General features: G+C 27.7%; 1 protein-coding gene across 1 annotated transcript in view; it reads left to right on the top strand.

Annotated features, from left to right (window-relative positions):
- Nucleotides 1-20,428, top strand: part of LOC118198165 (deubiquitinase DESI2) — a 76,776-nt gene extending 56,348 nt beyond the window's left edge. Inside the window, exon 6 of the mRNA XM_035369782.2 lies at nt 2,815-20,428. Within this exon, the coding sequence (XP_035225673.1) occupies nt 2,815-2,997 (183 nt within the window). The 3' untranslated portion in view covers nt 2,998-20,428. The remainder of the gene's footprint in view (nt 1-2,814) is intronic.
- Nucleotides 20,429-20,564: the final 136 nt, after the last annotated feature.

Raw genomic sequence — 20,564 nt, forward strand, 5'->3', positions numbered from 1 at the left:
GAAAGAAATCTCAGAATCTATTTTATAATCTGTTTTAGTAAAAAGAGTCCTTTACTCCGTCCGTAGTTACAGATGTCATGCAAGAACATATTCAAATAGATTCGAAAGCAGTCAAAATGGGTATTTTCGTTGAAATATGATACCCCAAATTTTTCACGATAAGTCCATAATCCAGACTCATCGGGACTTCTGCGATTCCGGATTAGGGGTTTTTCCGGATTATAGATCATCAATTTAAATCTGGTAAGATGGCATGCAGAAATTATAAAATTAAAAATATGAAACTGTAATTTATGAAATAAAGAGCAATTATGATCTAAAGGGTGTCAAATTAAAAAAAAAGCTTAATATTTATTTGTTTACTTTATTAAACATTTCTTTCAATGCGCGCATGCATAATGTATGCACATTCTCTATGCGCGTACATAAAGTTTGTGGCTTTGAAGTCCGGATAATGGACGTCCAGATTACAAATTTTGTACTGTACTTCCTTTACTTTGTACTGTACTTCCTTTAATTTGTACAAGGAAGTTAAAAAAATTAATAGTTTAAAGCAAATTTCAGTTTAAAAGCTCTGTCTGTGTTTGCATTCCTATTTTGAATGTAAAATGGTATAAAAATATCAAAATATGAAAAAAATATTACAGTTTAAGCAAACTGTAAAAAAGTTTTGGGAGGAAAATAGAGAAGAGCTTGCGATCTATATATTACACAGAATTCCATTATAGTAATTAATTTTTGTTTCAGATACAGACAATAGTATAATAGACAATTATATATCTAAGAATAAAACTTTTCTGTTAAAGCCATACTACACATTTTTGGTACCATATTGTCACATTTTGACTTCTTTCTTTCCACATTCGTTTAGCTTGTCAGACAAAACAGAACAATCAGGAACAGCAGCTGAGAACATTCTTTAATTTCACAATAAAATCCTTTGGGGGTAAAAGCATGGTCTACATTATTTTCCTTTTTGTGAATAAATTTTCATTAGTTTCCATAGTTGTGTTGCATTTAGTGACTATGTAATTATGCCAATTAACCTTTGTATTGTGATTCATTTGAAGCAAGCCATGGTTTCCAAAACTTAATTTTCTTATCATGAGTAAATGAATTATGTGACAATAGTGAAAAGAATGCATGGTCTAACAAACTGCTTGTTCAAACACCATTTTTGATATGAGTGAAGGTTGCTTTCACTTTTGAGTCAGATTTTAAATTCATGAAGTGATTATTCAAACAAAATTTCTCTTTGTGTGAGGACATTTCATTCTGGGGAAGGGATGGGCAGAATAACCTCTTTTTCATCTCTTGGCAAATCTCATGTTGGGAAAACTTTTGCAGTTTTAAAAAAAGTGACTATTCAAATGATAATTATAAAACATATTGTCATGAAAAAAGGCCAAACCAAACTGGTGATGCCTGGCACAAAGGAAATACTCGAAATAAAAAATGCACCAAATATTTTATTATGTAGTATAAGAAGAGTACTCCAAAGATTAAAGTTAGAAATTTGGCAATTTATCATTTACAAGATGTTAGAAACTTTTCTGTGACATTTACAGTATTAAATAACACTTATTATAAAATATTATTAAGATGTACATGTAAAATACCTTTTAAATGATTGTTTTACTGAGCGATGCACTTGCATAATACTGAAAGCAAATGAATTATTTAATGCATTATTGTTTAGCAACAGCATCAGTTTATTGCTAATATGAATCAGAAACTAAAAATGAATGCTTTTTAGAGGTATTAATTTCTTTCAGTTTGAGGGGTTGCTTTTAAGGTGTTTTAAAAGAAAAGAAAAAAGGTTAATAAAAATAAATAAATGCAGTGTAATTTGTTTTTCCATAAAGTCAGAACAATTGTGTTTCTAACACACAATAAATGTGTAAAAGGCACTGTGTGCCAACATTTAAATTAATATTTAATTAAATTCATATGGATGTCGCATGCATTTAAAATGGGAAATGTTTTGTTTTATGCTAAATGCTATTAACTTTATATATGCTATTTAGTCATATATAATTATTTTTAGTGCAATGTCTGTTAATATTTTTTTGTTTTAGTTTATTTATTTTATTTAGTCATTTAAGAAGCAATAAATTTAACTACCATTTTTTTGTTGTCTACTACTTCTCCTTTTCTTGAAAAAGGGTTTAAATGATGAAATCAGAAGAAATTGAGAAAATTTTTTACCATTGGAAATTTAGTAAAAAGTAGAGGGGAAAAACAGGAAAAGAGAAAAGCTTTTGCAGGAAAAAAATCTGTTACAGAACCAAAGGCAAAGGGAAAGACATAAGCTTGTATGGCATTAAAAATAGCTGGCTTTATTAGGAAAATATTATAATACATAAAATAAGAGCTAAAAAGTGGATGTAGAAATAACTTTTTTTGTATTACAGTTTAGAGTTGATATTTCTTATGTGAGGTTTAAGATATAGACAGGTAGCTATCTGTGTTAATAGTTGACCTTCCAAATTACTAGTTTTGGTAACATGTGAATATCATGCTGTTCGCTGTGATTTTCTGATATCTGAAGATTATTTCGTTATTCTTCATAGATAGAAAATAGGGGGAATAGATAATATATATTTCTTAATATGATAAAATATTGTTATTAATGTAAGTTTTACGTTTTTCATATTTTGAATTTTATTCAAATATTTTTATATGCTTTCTAGACAGTAATTTGGCAAAGAAAGTTATGATCTAATTCATAACAAGTAATAATTATTTAATATAAGATTTTGTTCTTATTCATTACAGTTATTTTTCAATTGTTTATTTAAATTCCTATCCCAGATCCTGTGTGGAAAAGACATTCCTTCTTGGGTAAATAGACTAGCTGATATGAGTTCCCGTGTACCTTTTCTTCAGCGATGTCTCCCAAAGGAATGGCTGACTCCCATTGCACTTCAGGCATCTATACAGGAGAACGTTGAATCTTCAACTAGTCAGCAACAAAAAGAGGAAAATCAACTTTGACGATCGGCCTCTTGGCCAGGGGCTCAGCAACCCTAAAGTGCCATTTTATGCAGCAGAAGAAACCTTCTGAAACCAAAGCTGTAGCCAGAATTTGAGGGTTTCATTATTTAAAATTAAATGTATCACATCTTAAAAGTTATTTTAAATAACAGAATCTTTTTTATGTCATATGTTGAATAAATTATTTTACTTTTATATGCGAAATATGAGTAAGAGGCAAGAATAATTTTATCTATATAACATTCCAGTATTTTAACATATTTTAATTGATGGAGGTATACTTTAACTCCATACAGGGATAAATAATTAAGTACATTTTTGTAAGATGTATGTGTAAACGAGAACATCTGTTGAAAGTAATTAGTGCTTGCAGGGTTATCAGCTGTGGAAAAAGGAATATTATAATATGTATCATCTTTACTCTAAAAGATATACTTGCAGTTTAGATATTGTTATTGTATTACTTCCAGTTAAAAAATAAATAATATTTGCACCCAAAATAAATTTCGCTTAAAAGCTGATCAGCTTCAGAAAATTAGTTTTCCTATCTTTAGTATAGTTCAGAATAAATGTGAATGGAAGGTCTTATGCAATTTATTTATTAGAAGTATCTGAGAAATTCATCTTTCAGGTTAACATATGCAGAGTTCTAATGATACTTATGTATTCTAGTTACACATTGGCCTTTTACCATCACATTCTGTTTTGCATTACAGTACAAAGTCTGTAATCCAAAATTCCATAATCTGGAATGATCTATAAATCTCAAAGCTACAAACTTTTTGCGATCTATAAATCTCAAAGCTATAAATATCAAATCTATAAATCTTTGAGCTTTGAGAGAGAGCTTTGAGATTTATAATCAATGATCTATAAATCTCAAAGCTCGGATCTCAAAGCTACAAACTTTTTGCGCATGCGTAAACGCATAATGCGGTTACACATGCGCATTTAATGTGTAACGGACGGTATAAGCTAGGCTAAAATTATCTAAGGCATTTTAGTTAATATTTCAGATTGCACTGTTCCTTAATCCTCTAATTGGATCCAGCTTATTATTTTTTGCAGACTGTTAGGACAATTTTATAAAATTAAGCTTGAACTTTCGATTATGTCAAAAAGAGTTTCCAATTCTGGAGCTGCCAAAGGATCTACAAAGCGAAAGCATGTTTCAATGTCCATTAAACAAAAAGTGGAATTGCTGCAAAAAATGGATAAAGTCCTATCCATCTCAAAATGATGCGAGAAGTATGGCATTGAAAAGTCCATAATATGTGACACAAGAAAAAGGAACTTTTCGATTTTTTTGTGGAAGCATCTTAAACAACTTACATTGAAAGAAATGTTTAATAAAGTAAACAAATAAATATTAAGCTTTTTTTTTTTTTTTTTTTTTTTTTTTTTTTTTTTTGTAAATTTTGATACCCTTTAGATCATAATTGTTCTTTATTTCATAAATTACGATTTCATATTTTTAATTGTATAATTTCTGCATGTCATCTTACCAGATTTAAATTGATGATCTATAATCCGGAAAAACCCCTAATCCGGACCGGATTATGGACTTTATACTGTATATTATTCTGAAGATAAAATTTAGAAGATTTTTTCGTATTGGAAATAATTATATTAGCAAATTAATATGAGCATATTTTAATATTTCTTCCTTACTAATAAAATAAATAGTTTACCGTATTATAAAAGATGGTGGTATATGTTAAAATTATTATTTGCATAACAGGTTGCAGAAATGCTCAATCTTTATTAAATGAGATCTAATCATTTCAAGGACTAGAGATATATATTTTATTTGTAGCTTGTGTGAATAGTTTTGCATTGTTATTACCATTGTCAGTTGTATTTATTGTTTGCTGTTTAATTATTTTGATTTTACAATGAGGAATTTGGAAATTGCTCTGATTTTTTCTGAAACTGCTTCGTGAGTGAGAATAAGCAATAAAAAATTAGTCTTTAGAGGTTACAGACCCATTTAAAGAGGTCTTTTGCATGCAGCTGATAAGTCTCACCTATAATGTTTCCTACACGAGAGAAGCTGATTTTGGGCATTTTTTAATTTGAAACATATTGATACTCTCAGATCTGAATGGGGTGAGCTTAAGTAATTTAAGAATTCAGTATGTAATGATTGTTACAAGTTAGAATTGATAAATTTTTTAAAGTAGCATTATCATCAATATAACAACAATGTGGATTTTCTTTAAAACGGCATATGAATGTTCACCAGAAATATCTGATGCTTTTGTTCGTACATTTTTAAATGATAAAAATTTGATTTTTAAATGTCATTGTATTTTATGTAAAATATCAGAGAATGTTGAAAACTTTATATATACTTTTATTTTTCTAATTTCTATTTTAACATAAAAATTTTGCTAACTACATGTTAGATTTAAACAGAAGGAGATACATGCCAGTTATGAAAACAGAAATGCTTTCCTTCACAAGGAGGGGTTATGTAACTGATCACCCTGAAAGCTGATAAAGTATTATTCAAAGTCACCATTAATGTAAGGTTGTGTTTTTGCCTAATTTTAGATATTAGATTTCAATAGTCAAGAAGTTAATAATCTGGAATATATATGATCATTGGCAATGAAAGCATTACAGAAATATAGATAGGCAAATCAGGTTCTATATTCTAGGTGTCAGATTAATTTATGCTTACTTTGCTTTTAATGTGAAAAATTCCTTACTAATTCATTAAAATCGTTTGCTTATGAAACCCACTACAGATAATAGATAAATTATATATTTTATGTATTTTCTTTATTCATGAAGGAATTCTAGTTAAACATAGTATATTTCTACTGGTGTAATGTTACAGTATTTAAAAATATTTTCTTTCAATTTAAAGTACAAGTTTTCAAGTAGAAATTTTTCTTAAAAATGAAGATTTATGCTGTCTAATATATTAGTTCTGTAGACTGTGAACTAGTTTTTAAATGTTATCATCACATTAGAAATCTTACTGAGGGTTTTAATATAATCCCCTTCCTTCTGTATTTGTTATATATGTGTGTTTCTGTATTTATGTTTCTTCTTTATGTTATTTTTATTTTCTTTTGTGCATATATCGTGTACACATATTTTTTTCTTTTAATTCACAAAAAAATTAAATGTTAACTGTCATGAAGTTTTCTTATTAGGAAAATTAGCTTAGCTGCTAAATTATGTGAAAGGATAGATTGTTTTGAGAACATTGAATACTAGAATTGAGTGAATGCCATAAAATTAATTGTTGATTTTCATAAATTATATTAATATGTTTTTACTGTTTATCATCATGGAAAAAAGTAGAAAATGTCAACTTTTATCCTAATGTAAGCCCTGAACTTCTGGCTGCTGCATCATCTTGCCATCATATAATTTGTGCCTAGTCCTTGTCGTTAATATATCATATTTATTTCCATCAAATTGTATCCAGGCTCTGTGTTCTTGAAACTGTATATTTGGATATTTTGCTTATCTTAAAAGTGTGTTCAACTGAGTGTATACTTTTTTTCCATTCCTGCTGTTCTTTTCTAAAACTTGCAAAGTAAACATGTAATTAGATTTCATTTCTTGTCAGTATTAATTTTGTACACTGGCTTTATTAAGAGGAAATAGTTTTCAAATTTAGCATCCCATACATAGGGTGATTTTTCTTCACCATGTTACTCTGCTCATGCTGTTTTATACAACATTTTAGCCACTTTTATAATATTTAAGTTTTTAATATTTTATAATATTAAGTCATACATAAGTTGTTGCTGGCATGAATTAGACTTTTTTCAAAGTTTTACTGATTATGAAGTATAGAGAAATTTCATAGAAACTGAATATTGTTTGACAACTTTCCTCAATTTTGAATGCTGTGTCATATTTTATTATTTTTTATATATCCAAGTAATATGCATGAAGGAGAATTGTGCATGTTAAACTTCCAGCAGCTGGTATCAAAATAAAAATAAAAAATAAAAACATTATTTTTCAGTATTTAATACTTAAAGAGTATATTTTAAATAACAATATGTATTTACATATGTTTATTTTTTATTATTTTTTCACCGTCATTAACCATATATAATTGAAATGTATTCCTAATTTGTTAACCAGAGTTTGACATTTCCTATGTATTATTTTTTCACAATTTATTGCATGTTGATTTGCCAATTATTTTTGTTAACAAATTTGCCTGGTAATATTTTTAAATGTAAAATAAATATAAAGGAGAAGGATAGAGGAGGAATTAAAAATCACAATGACCATTTATCTTTCATGTTTTCTTTCTTTTTTTCCTCCACTTCTCTTCCAGTTTTATCCTTATTGTATGATTTCATTCATTACAGATTGTCTTTGTATTTGGGGACAGGAAGAACAAACATGAGTTTATCAAAATTTTCATTTTAATTAATTAAATGCATGCAACATGGATTGCATGTATGCACATATACAGAAATGTATGTATGTATGTATGTGTGTGTGGAAGGATATAAATTCCTTACAGCACATCAATATATATATATATACGTATATATACCAATAAATGAACCGTATTTAATTTGGTTTGTAGATAATTAACTTTCTTTAATCTTATGAGTAGCATGGCTTTTTGGATCTGCTCATGAAGACCAATGTTTAAGCAGCTTCTATTGGCCAAATATTCATAATTACTTACTTTAGTTTCTGTTTTTGTAAACTTCTATTCGGTAAGATGATATTCACATAATTAAAGAAAGCAAGGAAGAAAAATATTTCATAATTTAATGCAGATAATCCCCAAAGAACATGATTAATTGGTTCTATGTTCTTTGAAACCGCGTTGTTCGACACTACAAGAAACCGGATTTCCTTTCAAGTGTGAAAATAATAAAAAAAAAAAAGTTACATTAAAATTTTTTTTGTTAAATATAAAAATAAAAATTTTTATTTTTGGAATTCATATTGGTAAACACTTCTAGGAAATCTTGTATTACATAATTCAATTTAATTTTTAATTAGTTTTGAAGAAACATTTTGTCTAAATTTTTATTAACAAAATAAAAGAAAAATAAAGCAAAAAAAATTTGCAATGCATTACTTTTTTTAATTAAAATTACATTACCATGCCATCTAGTCCTCATCACAGGAGTCATCTAGGAATGTTGTAATTCTAGTATATTTTCTTGTAGGAGGTTGAATATCCACGTCACTTCTTTCGTCTTCATCTAAATATGTAGCAGTACTACATGATGGTTCATTTCTGTGTTGCAGTTTCTCTAAATAATTTACGGGCCCACCAGCGGCCGAGCGGTAAAGTCACTGAACACTGGTAGTTCGGTCTGAGGTTCGAATCCCGTGAACGGGCTGGCTGCATGGGCGTTTTCGTGGTTTTCCCCATGTGTAACGTGTATACGAGCCAGTTTCCCTTAGAAAGTCCTCCACGAAAGGCAACCATCCCCTTAGGCAGATAGCCTTCGTGTGCTTTGCCATAATTAAATACACCAACACCAACACCTAAATAATTTACATATGCCTTAATGCAGTTCTTAATTTGTGCTGCAAATGTTTTGTTTGTTTTCCATATCTTGCAAAGATTCCTTTTTGTTAAGAAATCTCCAGTTTGTCTGCCATACGTAATGCACATTGTACATCACCAACAGAAACATTTTGATTAGATGCATTTTCATAATTTTCTTTAGCCTCTTTTTAGTCACTGAATTTGAATTGGATTCTTCTGGAAGCCTTACAAATATTCCTCATCTAATTTTTTTTTGTAAAAAATAGTTCATCAACTTCTTCAGCAGACATATCATCAAACCCCGTACTGCATAGCAAACATACAACATTAATTATCTGATTATATTCAGTGTGTTCACATGGAATATTGGCTCTTCATAAACCATATCCGGTAAAAGAGTTTTCCAACTTGCATTCGGTGTCGAAGTTTTTAAGATCACTTATAGATGAAGGTGGAGTATTAATGCAATCCACGATTGAAAATTCTTTCCAAGCTTGGGTAAGTGTCTTATTTTTTACAGCTCCTAAATTATCCAAAATAGACCGAAAAGACATTCATATGTAATGTTGATATTGCATCATGATCCAATACTGCATTAGTGATGTAGTATTTGGTGGTAGAAATATTATCTTTACATTTGGATGCTCTAACTCTTTCAAATGTCCAGGGGTGTTGTCTAGTAGTAATAATACTTTGAGACTCAGTTTTTTACATTTTAAATACCTTTCTACGTCAGGCACAAAACAGTTGAAAAACCAATCTCCAAACATAGGTGGAGTCATCCAAGCTCTGTTGTCTCGCCAATAAACCGGTAGCTGCTCTTTATCTAAGTTTTCCAATAAGATTTCATTGATTTGTCATACAACAATCTCCTGATGCATTACTGCATAAGGGCAGAGTGAATCTTTCCTTAGACATTTTGAATCCAAGCATAAAGTTCTTTTTTTTTTTTTTTTTTTAAAATACATGTATGAGATGGCAGTTTTTTCTAGTTTAAAACTAGTCTCATCGCCATTAAAAATTTGGTCCACTGCATAATATTAATCTTTAAGAATTTTCTGCAATTCTGTTGCAAATTGATAAGTTGCCTTTTCATCTGCAGAAGCACATTCTCCATGGAGCCTGATATTGTGTAGAAAATACCTTGCTTTAAATCTATCTATTCAGCCATTATTTGCACTAAATGATTGCAGTTGTTGTTCTCTGGTAGTTTGCTGGCCTTCTTGTAAATGCATATATATCTTATGCACTTTTTGTTTGATAATGTTTCCGCTCAAAGGCATTCTTTTATTTACATAATCATCAATCCATATTGAAAGTGCTTTCTCAGTATTCATAATATTTACATTTGTTGAACAAAAATGTTGTTTAACACCTAAAGGTACTATTGATGAATACCCAGTTATTTTTTCTTCATTCTTTTTTATTGTACTAATAGTAGCCTCGTTCAAGTTCTCTGTCTTTGCAACAACTGTAATTTTTGTCCTTTTAGTCAGTCCATAATTTTTACTTTAGTTTCAAGTGAAATTGTACACCTTTTTCAAACTATCTTTTGATTTTCTGTTTGTGAATTAGGATTTAAAAAAAAACTAGAAATTGATTGATTAAACACTTCTAAAATACTTGGTTGAAAATATTAAGGATTTGAAACTCTACTTCCTGACAAGCTAACCTGAGAACACATACAAGGCTAGAATGACCATTTCACCCTGTTCTTCAAGTTATTCGTTCGCAGCAAACTGCCCGCGGAGATTCAATTCCTTCAATGCGCTGCACATTTGGTGACTTCTTGTGCCAAATCCAGGGTATTTAAAGAACAATCTTTTTATGAAATAAATTTGCAATTGAAACTGATAGTTCATTGTAGTATAAAATGTAGGGCATGTTATTCATTGTCTTAATTTGAAATTTTTCACTATTATCTAACTGTGAGGTATACAAATTTGATGACATTTAAAACCCGAATCGTGACTTAAAACTTGAAACGGAAGAGCTAACAATGTATTCCTTGTAGTTTGGGCCAATTTTTTTTCCCAAGACCGCTTGCTTGGTTAGAAGTAAAATATATATAAATTTTGAAATTCTGGTAGTAAGTTAATTTTCTATTAATTTTTCTGGTAGTAAGTTAATTCTGAAATTCTGGTAGTAAGTTAATTTTCTATTAATTTTTAAGAATTTACGCAGCTTGTTGCTTCCAAATCAGTGAACTAGGGGAAAATTTCCAATTTTTATATTTTAAAGACATTAATTTGATTTTAACTTGGTGATTGTTTAAAAAACTCTGACTATGTTATATAGCAGACATTATATAAACTCTGACCATGTTATGTAGCAGACATTATAAAAATTGTATTCTGTATTAATTGTCCCCTAAGATACGTACACTTAGCCCAGATAATCATCCTCCTACAGTAAGTTTTAATCCTATCTTTCTGATTGCTGTTTAAAATTAATAAACAGACTGGAAACTGAGATCTTCAGATTGCAGTCTAACAATTAAAGTGTTTATCATTAAAAATTTCAAGGCATTAGAAAAATATTAAAACTTTAAAATTGTGAAACAAATATAAAAATTAAGAAACAAATTATCTTATACCAATTTTTTGCCAATCAATTAAAATATTTTTAACATTAGAAATGTCTCTTAAAAGGGCCTTTTTTTAAACTGAAGTATTCAATCCTGCTAAGATTATTACAACAAGTGACATTACCGGATTTTATTGAATGAAAATGGTACAAAACTTAAGTTACACAAAATATGTATTAGGTGACTTCAAAAATATCATGGTCATCATGAGCTAATGGTCATGACTTGAAAAATAATCTTAGAAAGAAATTTTAAAAAATTCATCTTGAGGTATAGAATGGCTAATCTTGTTTTAACTTAAATTCCTATTCTCAATTCTTTTATGTTTATGGCATACTGAGGCAATATGAGTTTGAAAATTAAGAATTTAAAAAATAATTTAATACATTTTTTTATGTATTAATTGTAGTGATTGCAGTACCAGACCCAAAATACATTACCCATTTTTTTAAGCGTTGTACTTTTTAAAAAAAGGTACAAAAACACAATAGTTTCCCTGCCATATATATTAGTTTTATAGAAAAAATGCATAAACTATGAAAATATAAATAATTTTATTATAGTAAAAATATAAAATAAAAATTTTGTTATGTACAAATATAAAATATAAAAACATAATGCATCTGTCATGAAGCCTGGAACGTATTTTTGTGCAAAAATTACGTACAGTTCAAAATGCTTTTTCTGCATCCACACTGGTTGGTGGTACTATCAATAATGAGTGATATACTTTGTCTAAATATTTGCTTTGAAGTCCTTCATTTTGCAACTCGGTCTCTCATCTGATGATTTAAGATCAATCTTTTTTCGTTTCTTTCTGTCTCTATTTATTTATTTATTTATTATTTTTTTTTAATTACTCTTGTTTATTGTTTGTGGTTATTTTTTATTTTTAGGTAATTTTAATTTCTACTCAAAAGACAACTGTTTTCCAACATTAGAACATTTTAATACCTTAAAATATTTTTTAGTTCGCTATTCCTTCTCTATGTGATTGTTATGATCTTTAAGTGATTGCAACATAAAATTTATTGTTGCATTTTCTTTTAATAAGTTGGAATCCTTCCAACATAATGCTTCCACAACCAGCTTTTTTGCAAGTAGAGCTGATGCAGTTGTAGATATTAAATGGAATGCACCACTGGAAAAATTAATTTGTAAATTCAAGTAAATTATTTCTTTCTGAATTGGATTGTTTTATTTGAAGATTGTTCCATCATTAAGAAGAAACTGTTCCGGCGTTTTTTTAAATCTAACATCAGCATGCATAAGTTTTTTTTTTTTTTTTTTTTTCATTTTAGTAAGCATATGCTTTTGTAAGATGTCATTTTTAGTAGATGAATAAAATATTTTAACATATTTTTGAATTTCTGAAAAAAAGAGGAGATCGTAACAAGTGAGACAGCAAGTGACTGATGTTGATACTGCCTCGTCGATTAAAAAAATACATATATCAAATAACAGTAGATGCCCAAAAAGTTAAATTAAAACCTTTAATAAAAAAATATTATTTATAACTAGTATCATAAATACCATTATCTTAACAATACAGGTTTCACGAAATTACAAAATAGCACAAAGTATCGGTATTCAGTATACCAATGATGCAATCACTAATTAATTCTAATATTGAGGAAGAATCAAATGTGAGATAATAATATGTACATTCTGTTAGTATATGTATTTTATGTAAATTATTCAATATATATTTTTGGCAATAATGAATTATTTTATTTAAAATATTCATTGTGAATTCTTCGTATTGATTACTGGTATGTTAACAAAAACTCAGTAAATGATTTATATAATCACATTCAAATCTTAGAACATGAATCAAAATTCAGCATAACTCATAGGTTGATAATTAATATGTTTCACGATTTGTAACTGAAACCTTTTTTTCCCTCTTAAAATTACATTTACGGTAACCCTACTGTAAATTTAAAATGCAATGACGTACACTATTGTAATTTTACAGTTGAAATCAAGTTTGCTTTATGAATAGCAAAATTATTTTTTTAAACAGATGTATTTGTTAAATAATTTTTTATTTTCTACTACAAACTTTTGATTCTTTAGTATGATTAGAATTTAAGGGTGATTACCTAGTATAAAATATTGTATTAGTAAGTATACATTTTTAGAAAGTAATTTAAAAAGTGGTCTGAAATTTAAATGCCCCCTAAAATAAATTTAGAGGCTAACAATTAAAAATGCAAACTAGACTTTTTTGGCCCCCTTTTCATTTTACTAGTTGTAATATTTTAAAAGACTATGTTTTAATGTGGAGAAAATCTCTGATTGCATTTATTATTATTATTTCTGATCAGCCCATGTCTCTCTCAATGCCATCTTTTATCATTAAATTATGTATTCAAAATAATATCAACTTGGTATCTTGAGATGAAAATATTAAAGCATTTTATTATTTGTTATGAATGGTCACATTTGAAACTTTTTCAAATAAATTCCTAGTGTGAAAGCAGTATGAATTTTAAATTTACAATCAAGATGACATTAAAAAAAAATCCTTTCTTTTAATTTCATTTTTAATCAATATTCTATCTTAGTAATTATATTACACTACTTAAAAAATTAACTCTTTACTATTAATTAGTCTACATTCATTTTACATAGATAGGTTTCAATAAAAATTCATTAGAAATGTTATAGTTCTAAATGATACATTTCAAAACAATGAAATTGTTTTTAGGAGAAGTAAAAGTATTGCATCATAACTTCAATTTTCAAAATTTTGAAGATTATAAAATTATCTGCTGCCAATGGAAGTAAAGTTTTAACTCTGAAGAATAATGCATTCAGATATGAAGCTAATGATGGATGATTATATATTGTTAAAAATGCCATATTAATATTTGTCTGAATTTCTTTTATAATGTTGTATGACTTGTAGATCAGGAATATCCATGTGTAATGTATTTGATCTGTAGATCAGAAATATCCATTTGTTTGATCAAAAAGAACAATTAAATCTCTCTTCAGTTACTAAAAAACTTAAAATCCTCTGTAATTATAATTACTCATGGTACTTGCTGTCATTCAAACTTAATTCTTTTTGCCAGAACCATTTATTTAATCTTTGTAGGAAATTTAATTAAGATATTTATCAGACCAATGCATTTAAATTATGAACATTACTGAGGGACTTCAGAAAAGTGACACAAGTTGAGATAATTTTTCAGCTGGGTCATAAAACATTTAAAATATATTTATAGTATAAAGAGAAATTTTAATAATATTTTTGAAGTTTTCCAATGTATTGCCCATTGGTATATATCCTTTTATCAAGATTAAAAATATTGATATTCACAAAGAAATCTTTTTTATTATTTTAAATTGTATAGCAGAAGTTTCGAAACTTTCCTAAGCATGCCTCTTGACATAAATAAGTTGTTTATCTATATTAGAATATATATATATACTGAAATTATATATTATTAAACCCAGATTGTAAACCCAGTTGTGGTAAAAATGGAAACATCATTTTTATACCTAATACTTACGTTACAGAGGAGATTAATACATATTTTTTGTTTATTCTATTTTATATTACTTTCAGTTCTGTACACATATTTGAAGTTTCTTTTAATTTTGCATGTACTTCTTTTGGGTTACAACTTTGATTGAGAAAGAATTGGTTAGGACCTTCGTAGGGAAGAAATTATAATCTATCATTTAAGTTCTGACTTTTCCTTTTAATTTTATTATATATATATATGTGTAATAATTTTGGCAGTCAGGCACAGGAATGACGAAGCTTGGCATCAAAATTCGGACATTGTTGTGGCTGAGTATAAGGCGGCATCCAATGACAACAAAGAAGTTAGCTGTTTTGATTCCATATCATTATTCAATTCAAATGGCAGATAATTTTTACTTTAGATGATATTTTCCAAATTACATATCCAATAATGATTTAAATTAAAATAAGGTTGAATTTAGGCTTTTGACGTCATAACTATTCTAACAAAGAGAAGAGTAATGGACAGAGCAGCACAGAGTCTTGTAGCAGCGATAGTAGGAAGCAATAATGAATTATTTTATTTAAAATATTCATTGTAAATTCTTCGTATTGATTACTGGTATGTTAACCAGTAAACATAATGACTCTGCATTATGTTTGAATGACATGAACTCTGCATATGGAAATGAAAATGACATGAACTCTGCATTTATAGTAGCGGTTATATAACATGCCAAGAATGTTCTCGAAAGTACTGGTTTAGGGTGAAGATCCTGAAATTGCGGAAAGTTAATTAGAGGTTGCCTGTTCACATAGAGGAAAGCCATCTATTTTTTTATATTTTACGCATATATATATACTTTATAGCTCTGAACATATTCAAGACTCGATATGATCTTATTTTTATATCCAAAGAAACAAAACATGTATTCAGAACTCGTTAATTGACAAGTTTAAAGTTTCATAAACTTACCATTTGACAAGTTCTTTTTGAAATGGTAAACAGAGAAAATCCCCACCTCCCCATTTATCTCTTGTAAGTTTCATATATTCATTTGTTTACGTGGATTTTTTTTTCTTTAATTTTAATCTTAAGTTTACAATTAGGATTTAACTTGTTCAAGATACGTATTCACAATGCTTACTTGTTATTACTATTTTAATTACTTCACCACACCTTTTCCTTAGATAGGTTAATCAGGATTACGTTTCCCAGTTTACTTAAACTTCATTATTTTGATTATATACATATATGTACCCATAGACCTTTACATTAAAATAATACTTATTTTTAATATAATGTGTTTCATCAAGTAGTGTTTTGGTGTTTATTTTTGTAATTCTCCAAAGCATCAACTGTTACTGATAGTAGGGTAGCCAAAATCTAAGACTGTCAGATTTTTAATTAATTTTGAAGGCTATCATTGTTTTAATAATCATTTATTAGTTGCTTTTGGGTTTAAAGATGCATATTCAGTTCATTTAAGTAAATAAGTCATACTAAAAATTACTTATCCTGTTCTTATTTTCAAATTCACTGTCACAAATGCAGTCTTTTGTTCATTTTTCTGCTCCGTGATACAAGTTCAGGCTAATCAATGGGGTATGACCTACACAGCTTCTGTTGTAAATTAAATGCCATATTTTTATGTATAGTACGTTGGAAATAATGCATTTTTAGAAGTATTTACTTATTGAAACACCTTGTATTATGCATATTTATATAAAAAAAAATGTATCCCAGTTTTAATTCCATATGAAACGAATTTTAATATTATTGAATGTTCTTCATTAGTTATATCTTTTTTTTAGCATAATGTAATGCAAAAATTTAAGGACCTGTTTTTAAGGTTTTGTTTGTTTGTGAGATTATGATAGGTATTATAACTAAAAATGAAAAGTGCTGAATTTGTGGAACTATCAGTTTTTTTGTGCTCCCCCCTGTGCTAATATGGCTTTACTGATGTGGTGTTAAATAGTTTTTGAAAGATGCGAGATCATTGAAATGTATATATATATACACTATTGCGTATAATGTTAATAATATGTAATTGTTTTCAATAAAAAAAATGTTTAAAATTATTTCAGTTGCAATGCTACATGCATTTTACTTTGAAGTTGTGTAATACTAAAAATGCATGTATGGATTTGTATTGTATTACGTGTTAGATAACTGCAAAGCACTGATAGGCTATCTACTTAAGAAAAGGGACACCTTCATGGAGGACTTTTTAAGAGGAACTGGCTCATGTACTCTTATACGTAGATAATATTATAAACTCCCACGCAGTCAGCCTGTTTGTCAGGTTTTTAATCTACTTGAAACTACCAGTTTTAAAGGTTTTACTGCTCAACATACTGCCCTTCCAAAAAAAGTTAGAAAAAATATTATTTTCTTAATTATTTTCGTGGTAGCAAAGAACAGTTGCATATTTCAAGAAGTCTATGGAATAATAAATTTGATTTATTTTGAATATTTTTTATATTGGGAGGGAGGGGTTACCGTTTCTTTATATTCTTATAGCATATTGACATTTTGTAAAGGAAAACCAGAATCTCTACATCCATATATATATATATATATATTTGCTTTCAAATATTTTAACTTGTGTCACTTTTATTATCAAACATGCTTTATTTATTTTAATTTCATCATACAAGTATAATTAAGCAGGTTTTGTTTACAAGCTAATATATATGTAAACTTACATTTCAAAGCAGATCTATGTATTATTTGATTGATTTAAATGTAATTGCACCTTACTTTTCTAACAAGAGAAATCTTTCTTACAGCGGTGTATTTAAATGTGCCTGATAAATTTGCAAAATTTCAAAGGTTATTCAGAAAGGACAATCTTAAGAACTGTTGATCATGAATCTTAACTATCTGAATTTAAATTATATGTATATATTTTTGCTTGAAAGAACTTAAAACTATACATGTTGTGTATTCACATTTGTAATTCTGTAAAAACTATTTAAAATGTACTATTACTGAAGTTTATTAATATAAGAGAAATTATTTAAAAACTATTGTGATGTTAATTCAGAAGTCAAACAACAAAAATCAGCGTTATATTATATAAAATTTTGAAAATATAATGCTGATTTTTGTTGTTTGACTTCTGAATTAGTATTTATTTGGCGTGTTATTGTGTCTTAATTATTGTGATGTTACTCTGAACTTTTCAATATTTCAGAATATTGCTTATTCTAAATTTGAATCAAATTTTCTCTTTAAAATAATGAAGGTTAGTCTGTATGGAAATTGCTTTTAAAAATTTTAAGTGTTAGGTACTGTTGTGTATGTAATATTTAAAATAGTGATTTATTGAAAAAATTGTTTTGATGTCTCCTTAATGTGTTGAACTGATGCTGCCTGTTATGATTTCTGCTAGCTTTTATACATCACGTATAAAGTTAAGTAACTTTTATATTTTATAAACTTTTTTACACTTCTTAACATTTTACCTTTTATCATTATTATTATTCAAGGTTACTGAAAAAGCTTAAATTTTATTTTATGCTAATGAGGAACAAATGGAAGTGAATTTATTGTTGCCATGAAGAAGGAAAATGTTACTCTTAGAATATGTCATAATTCCAAATTCTCTTCCTCTTTAAAAACTATATATTAGTTATATAATGAAATCAAAGCCATATTGAGCAAAAAGACGTGATAATTTTAAATTAAACATAGTTTCATATAATTTTAATTCAACAGTAAGTAAATTTGTGTCAAGGAAATTTACACATCATGGTGTTTATTAAAACCAGGTCTGATTATATTTACATTTTATATACAGTACAAAGTCTGTAATCCTGACGTCCATTATCCGGAATGATATATAATCTGAAACCTCAAAGCCACAAACTTTTTTTTTTTTTTTTTTTTGGTATGCTTTACGCATGCGCATAATGTGTTTACGCATGCACATTTAATGTATAATGGATGGTATAAGCTAGTCTAAAATTATCTTTACTGATTCTAAGGCATTTCAGTTAATGTTGCAGATTGCACTGTTCCTTAATCTTCTAATTGGATCCAGCTTATTATTTTTTGCAGACTCAATTTTATAAAAATTAAGCTTGAACTTTCGATTATGTCAAAAAGTTTCCAATTCTGGAACTGCCAAAGGATCTACAAAGTGAAACCATATTTCGATGTCCATCAAACAAAAAATGGAATTGCTGCAAAAAATGGATAATAGCATATTCGTCTCAAAATTATGCGAGGAGTATGGTATTGGATGACACAAGAAAAAGGAACTTTTTGAATTTTTTGTGGAAGCATCTTAACTTACAAGGAAAGAAATGTTTAATAAAGTAAACAAATGTTAAGTCCCCCCCTTTTTTTTTGTAAATTTTGATACCCTTTAGATCATAATTGCTCTTTATTTCATAAATTATGGTTTCATATTTTAAATTGTATAATTTCTGCATGCCATCTTACCAGCTTTAAATTCATGATCTAAAACCCGGAATCGCCGAAGAGTCCGGATTACGGACTTTGTACTGTATCAATCAGTAAGCAATGTATGCAGTTAAGCCATCTGCAAAAATACTTCATGTAATTTTCCTCCCTCTCCCCAGTTTTTGTAACTTAGTATATATTTTGTTAGGAAAGAAATTCTCTTATAATGCAAATTTTACTGATAATGTGTTTCCCAACTTAATATATATGCATTATTTTCAAAATTTTCTTATATGAAATGTGAGAAAATAATACAAGTTGTTATTGGATATTGGGAAATTATTAAGAACTTCTGAAAAATATGTGCTTGAGTTGGAATATTCAACATTTGATAGGATAATTTGTTTCCAAAGAGAAGGGACTGCATTTCTTTGTTTTAAAATGTGTAAAGTATTTGCATTTGAAATCAGTACTAGACAGAATTTTACTAATGGTTAAATAGTTACCATTGGATTTTAAGTAACCAAATAAAAAGTAACAGAAAGCAGATTTTTTTTAACATTTATCCCAGGTATTAAGCCTTATTGGACAGAAAATTTAACATACAAAATAGAATAACTAAAATTTAGCTTTAAAATGTTTTATACTCAGCATTATATGATGAAATGGAAAATAGATTTCACACATTATTATAAATATCAAAGAAAATAATTGATCAATCATGAACAAAATTTAACATAAAAAAATACTTTTAATCTTCCCTTTAGAAATACATAAATTTTCATTTCAAAATTTTTACTAATTTAATTTATGTAATAATATAAAAAATTTCCAATTTAAATGATTGTTATATAGATATTTTTATCACAATAGAAAAATTGCATCTTTTGGAATTTAGCAAATAGTTTTGTAATAAATGAATAGAATTATTATAGGTAGCATCAGCACAACTGTGTTTTTTTATCTTAAAAATTAACTAGTTAAATTTGTCAAAAATATTGTTGGGGAAAGCTTACAGAGTTAAATGTCTGCAATGCTGTTACTCATACATTTATGAATATGCTTATACTCTTTTACATCCGTAATACACTTTTTCCCACCTTGATGTTCTGTACAAATTTTATAGTATTTATTAGATTCTCTTTCCAGTAATTCTGAAAAAGAAAAGTATTTTTAAAAATAATTGTGCCAAACATTGCTCTGTTATCCTAATTAAAGCTAAATCCACAATTTCGTTTTATCTTCTAATAACTTGTAAGGTATGATTTCTTTACAGAAATTATATTATGCTTTCAAAGAAAACGTTGCAACTATTTATATGAATATTATGCATTGAAATATTTTTCAATGATATTTATATATTTTCTTTACTTTATCAAAACTTTTAGTTAATTACTAAATTCTGTATATTTAAAAGAATTTAATAATAAAAAATGATTTTTTTAATGTACTGTGTATTTTTCATCTATAACTATAAATTTGAAATAAAGTGCAAATTCTCTTAATTTTGCACATTTGTGTACATTGTGGCCAGCCCATTTTTAATTCCTCATTATGTATTAACTAAAGGCAATAGAGAGCT

The sequence above is a fragment of the Stegodyphus dumicola genome, chromosome 7 (genome assembly GCF_044657685.1).
Source record: "Stegodyphus dumicola isolate Sdum_Otavi_A_Nest chromosome 7, ASM4465768v1".
Classification (NCBI taxonomy): Eukaryota; Metazoa; Arthropoda; class Arachnida; order Araneae; family Eresidae; genus Stegodyphus; species Stegodyphus dumicola.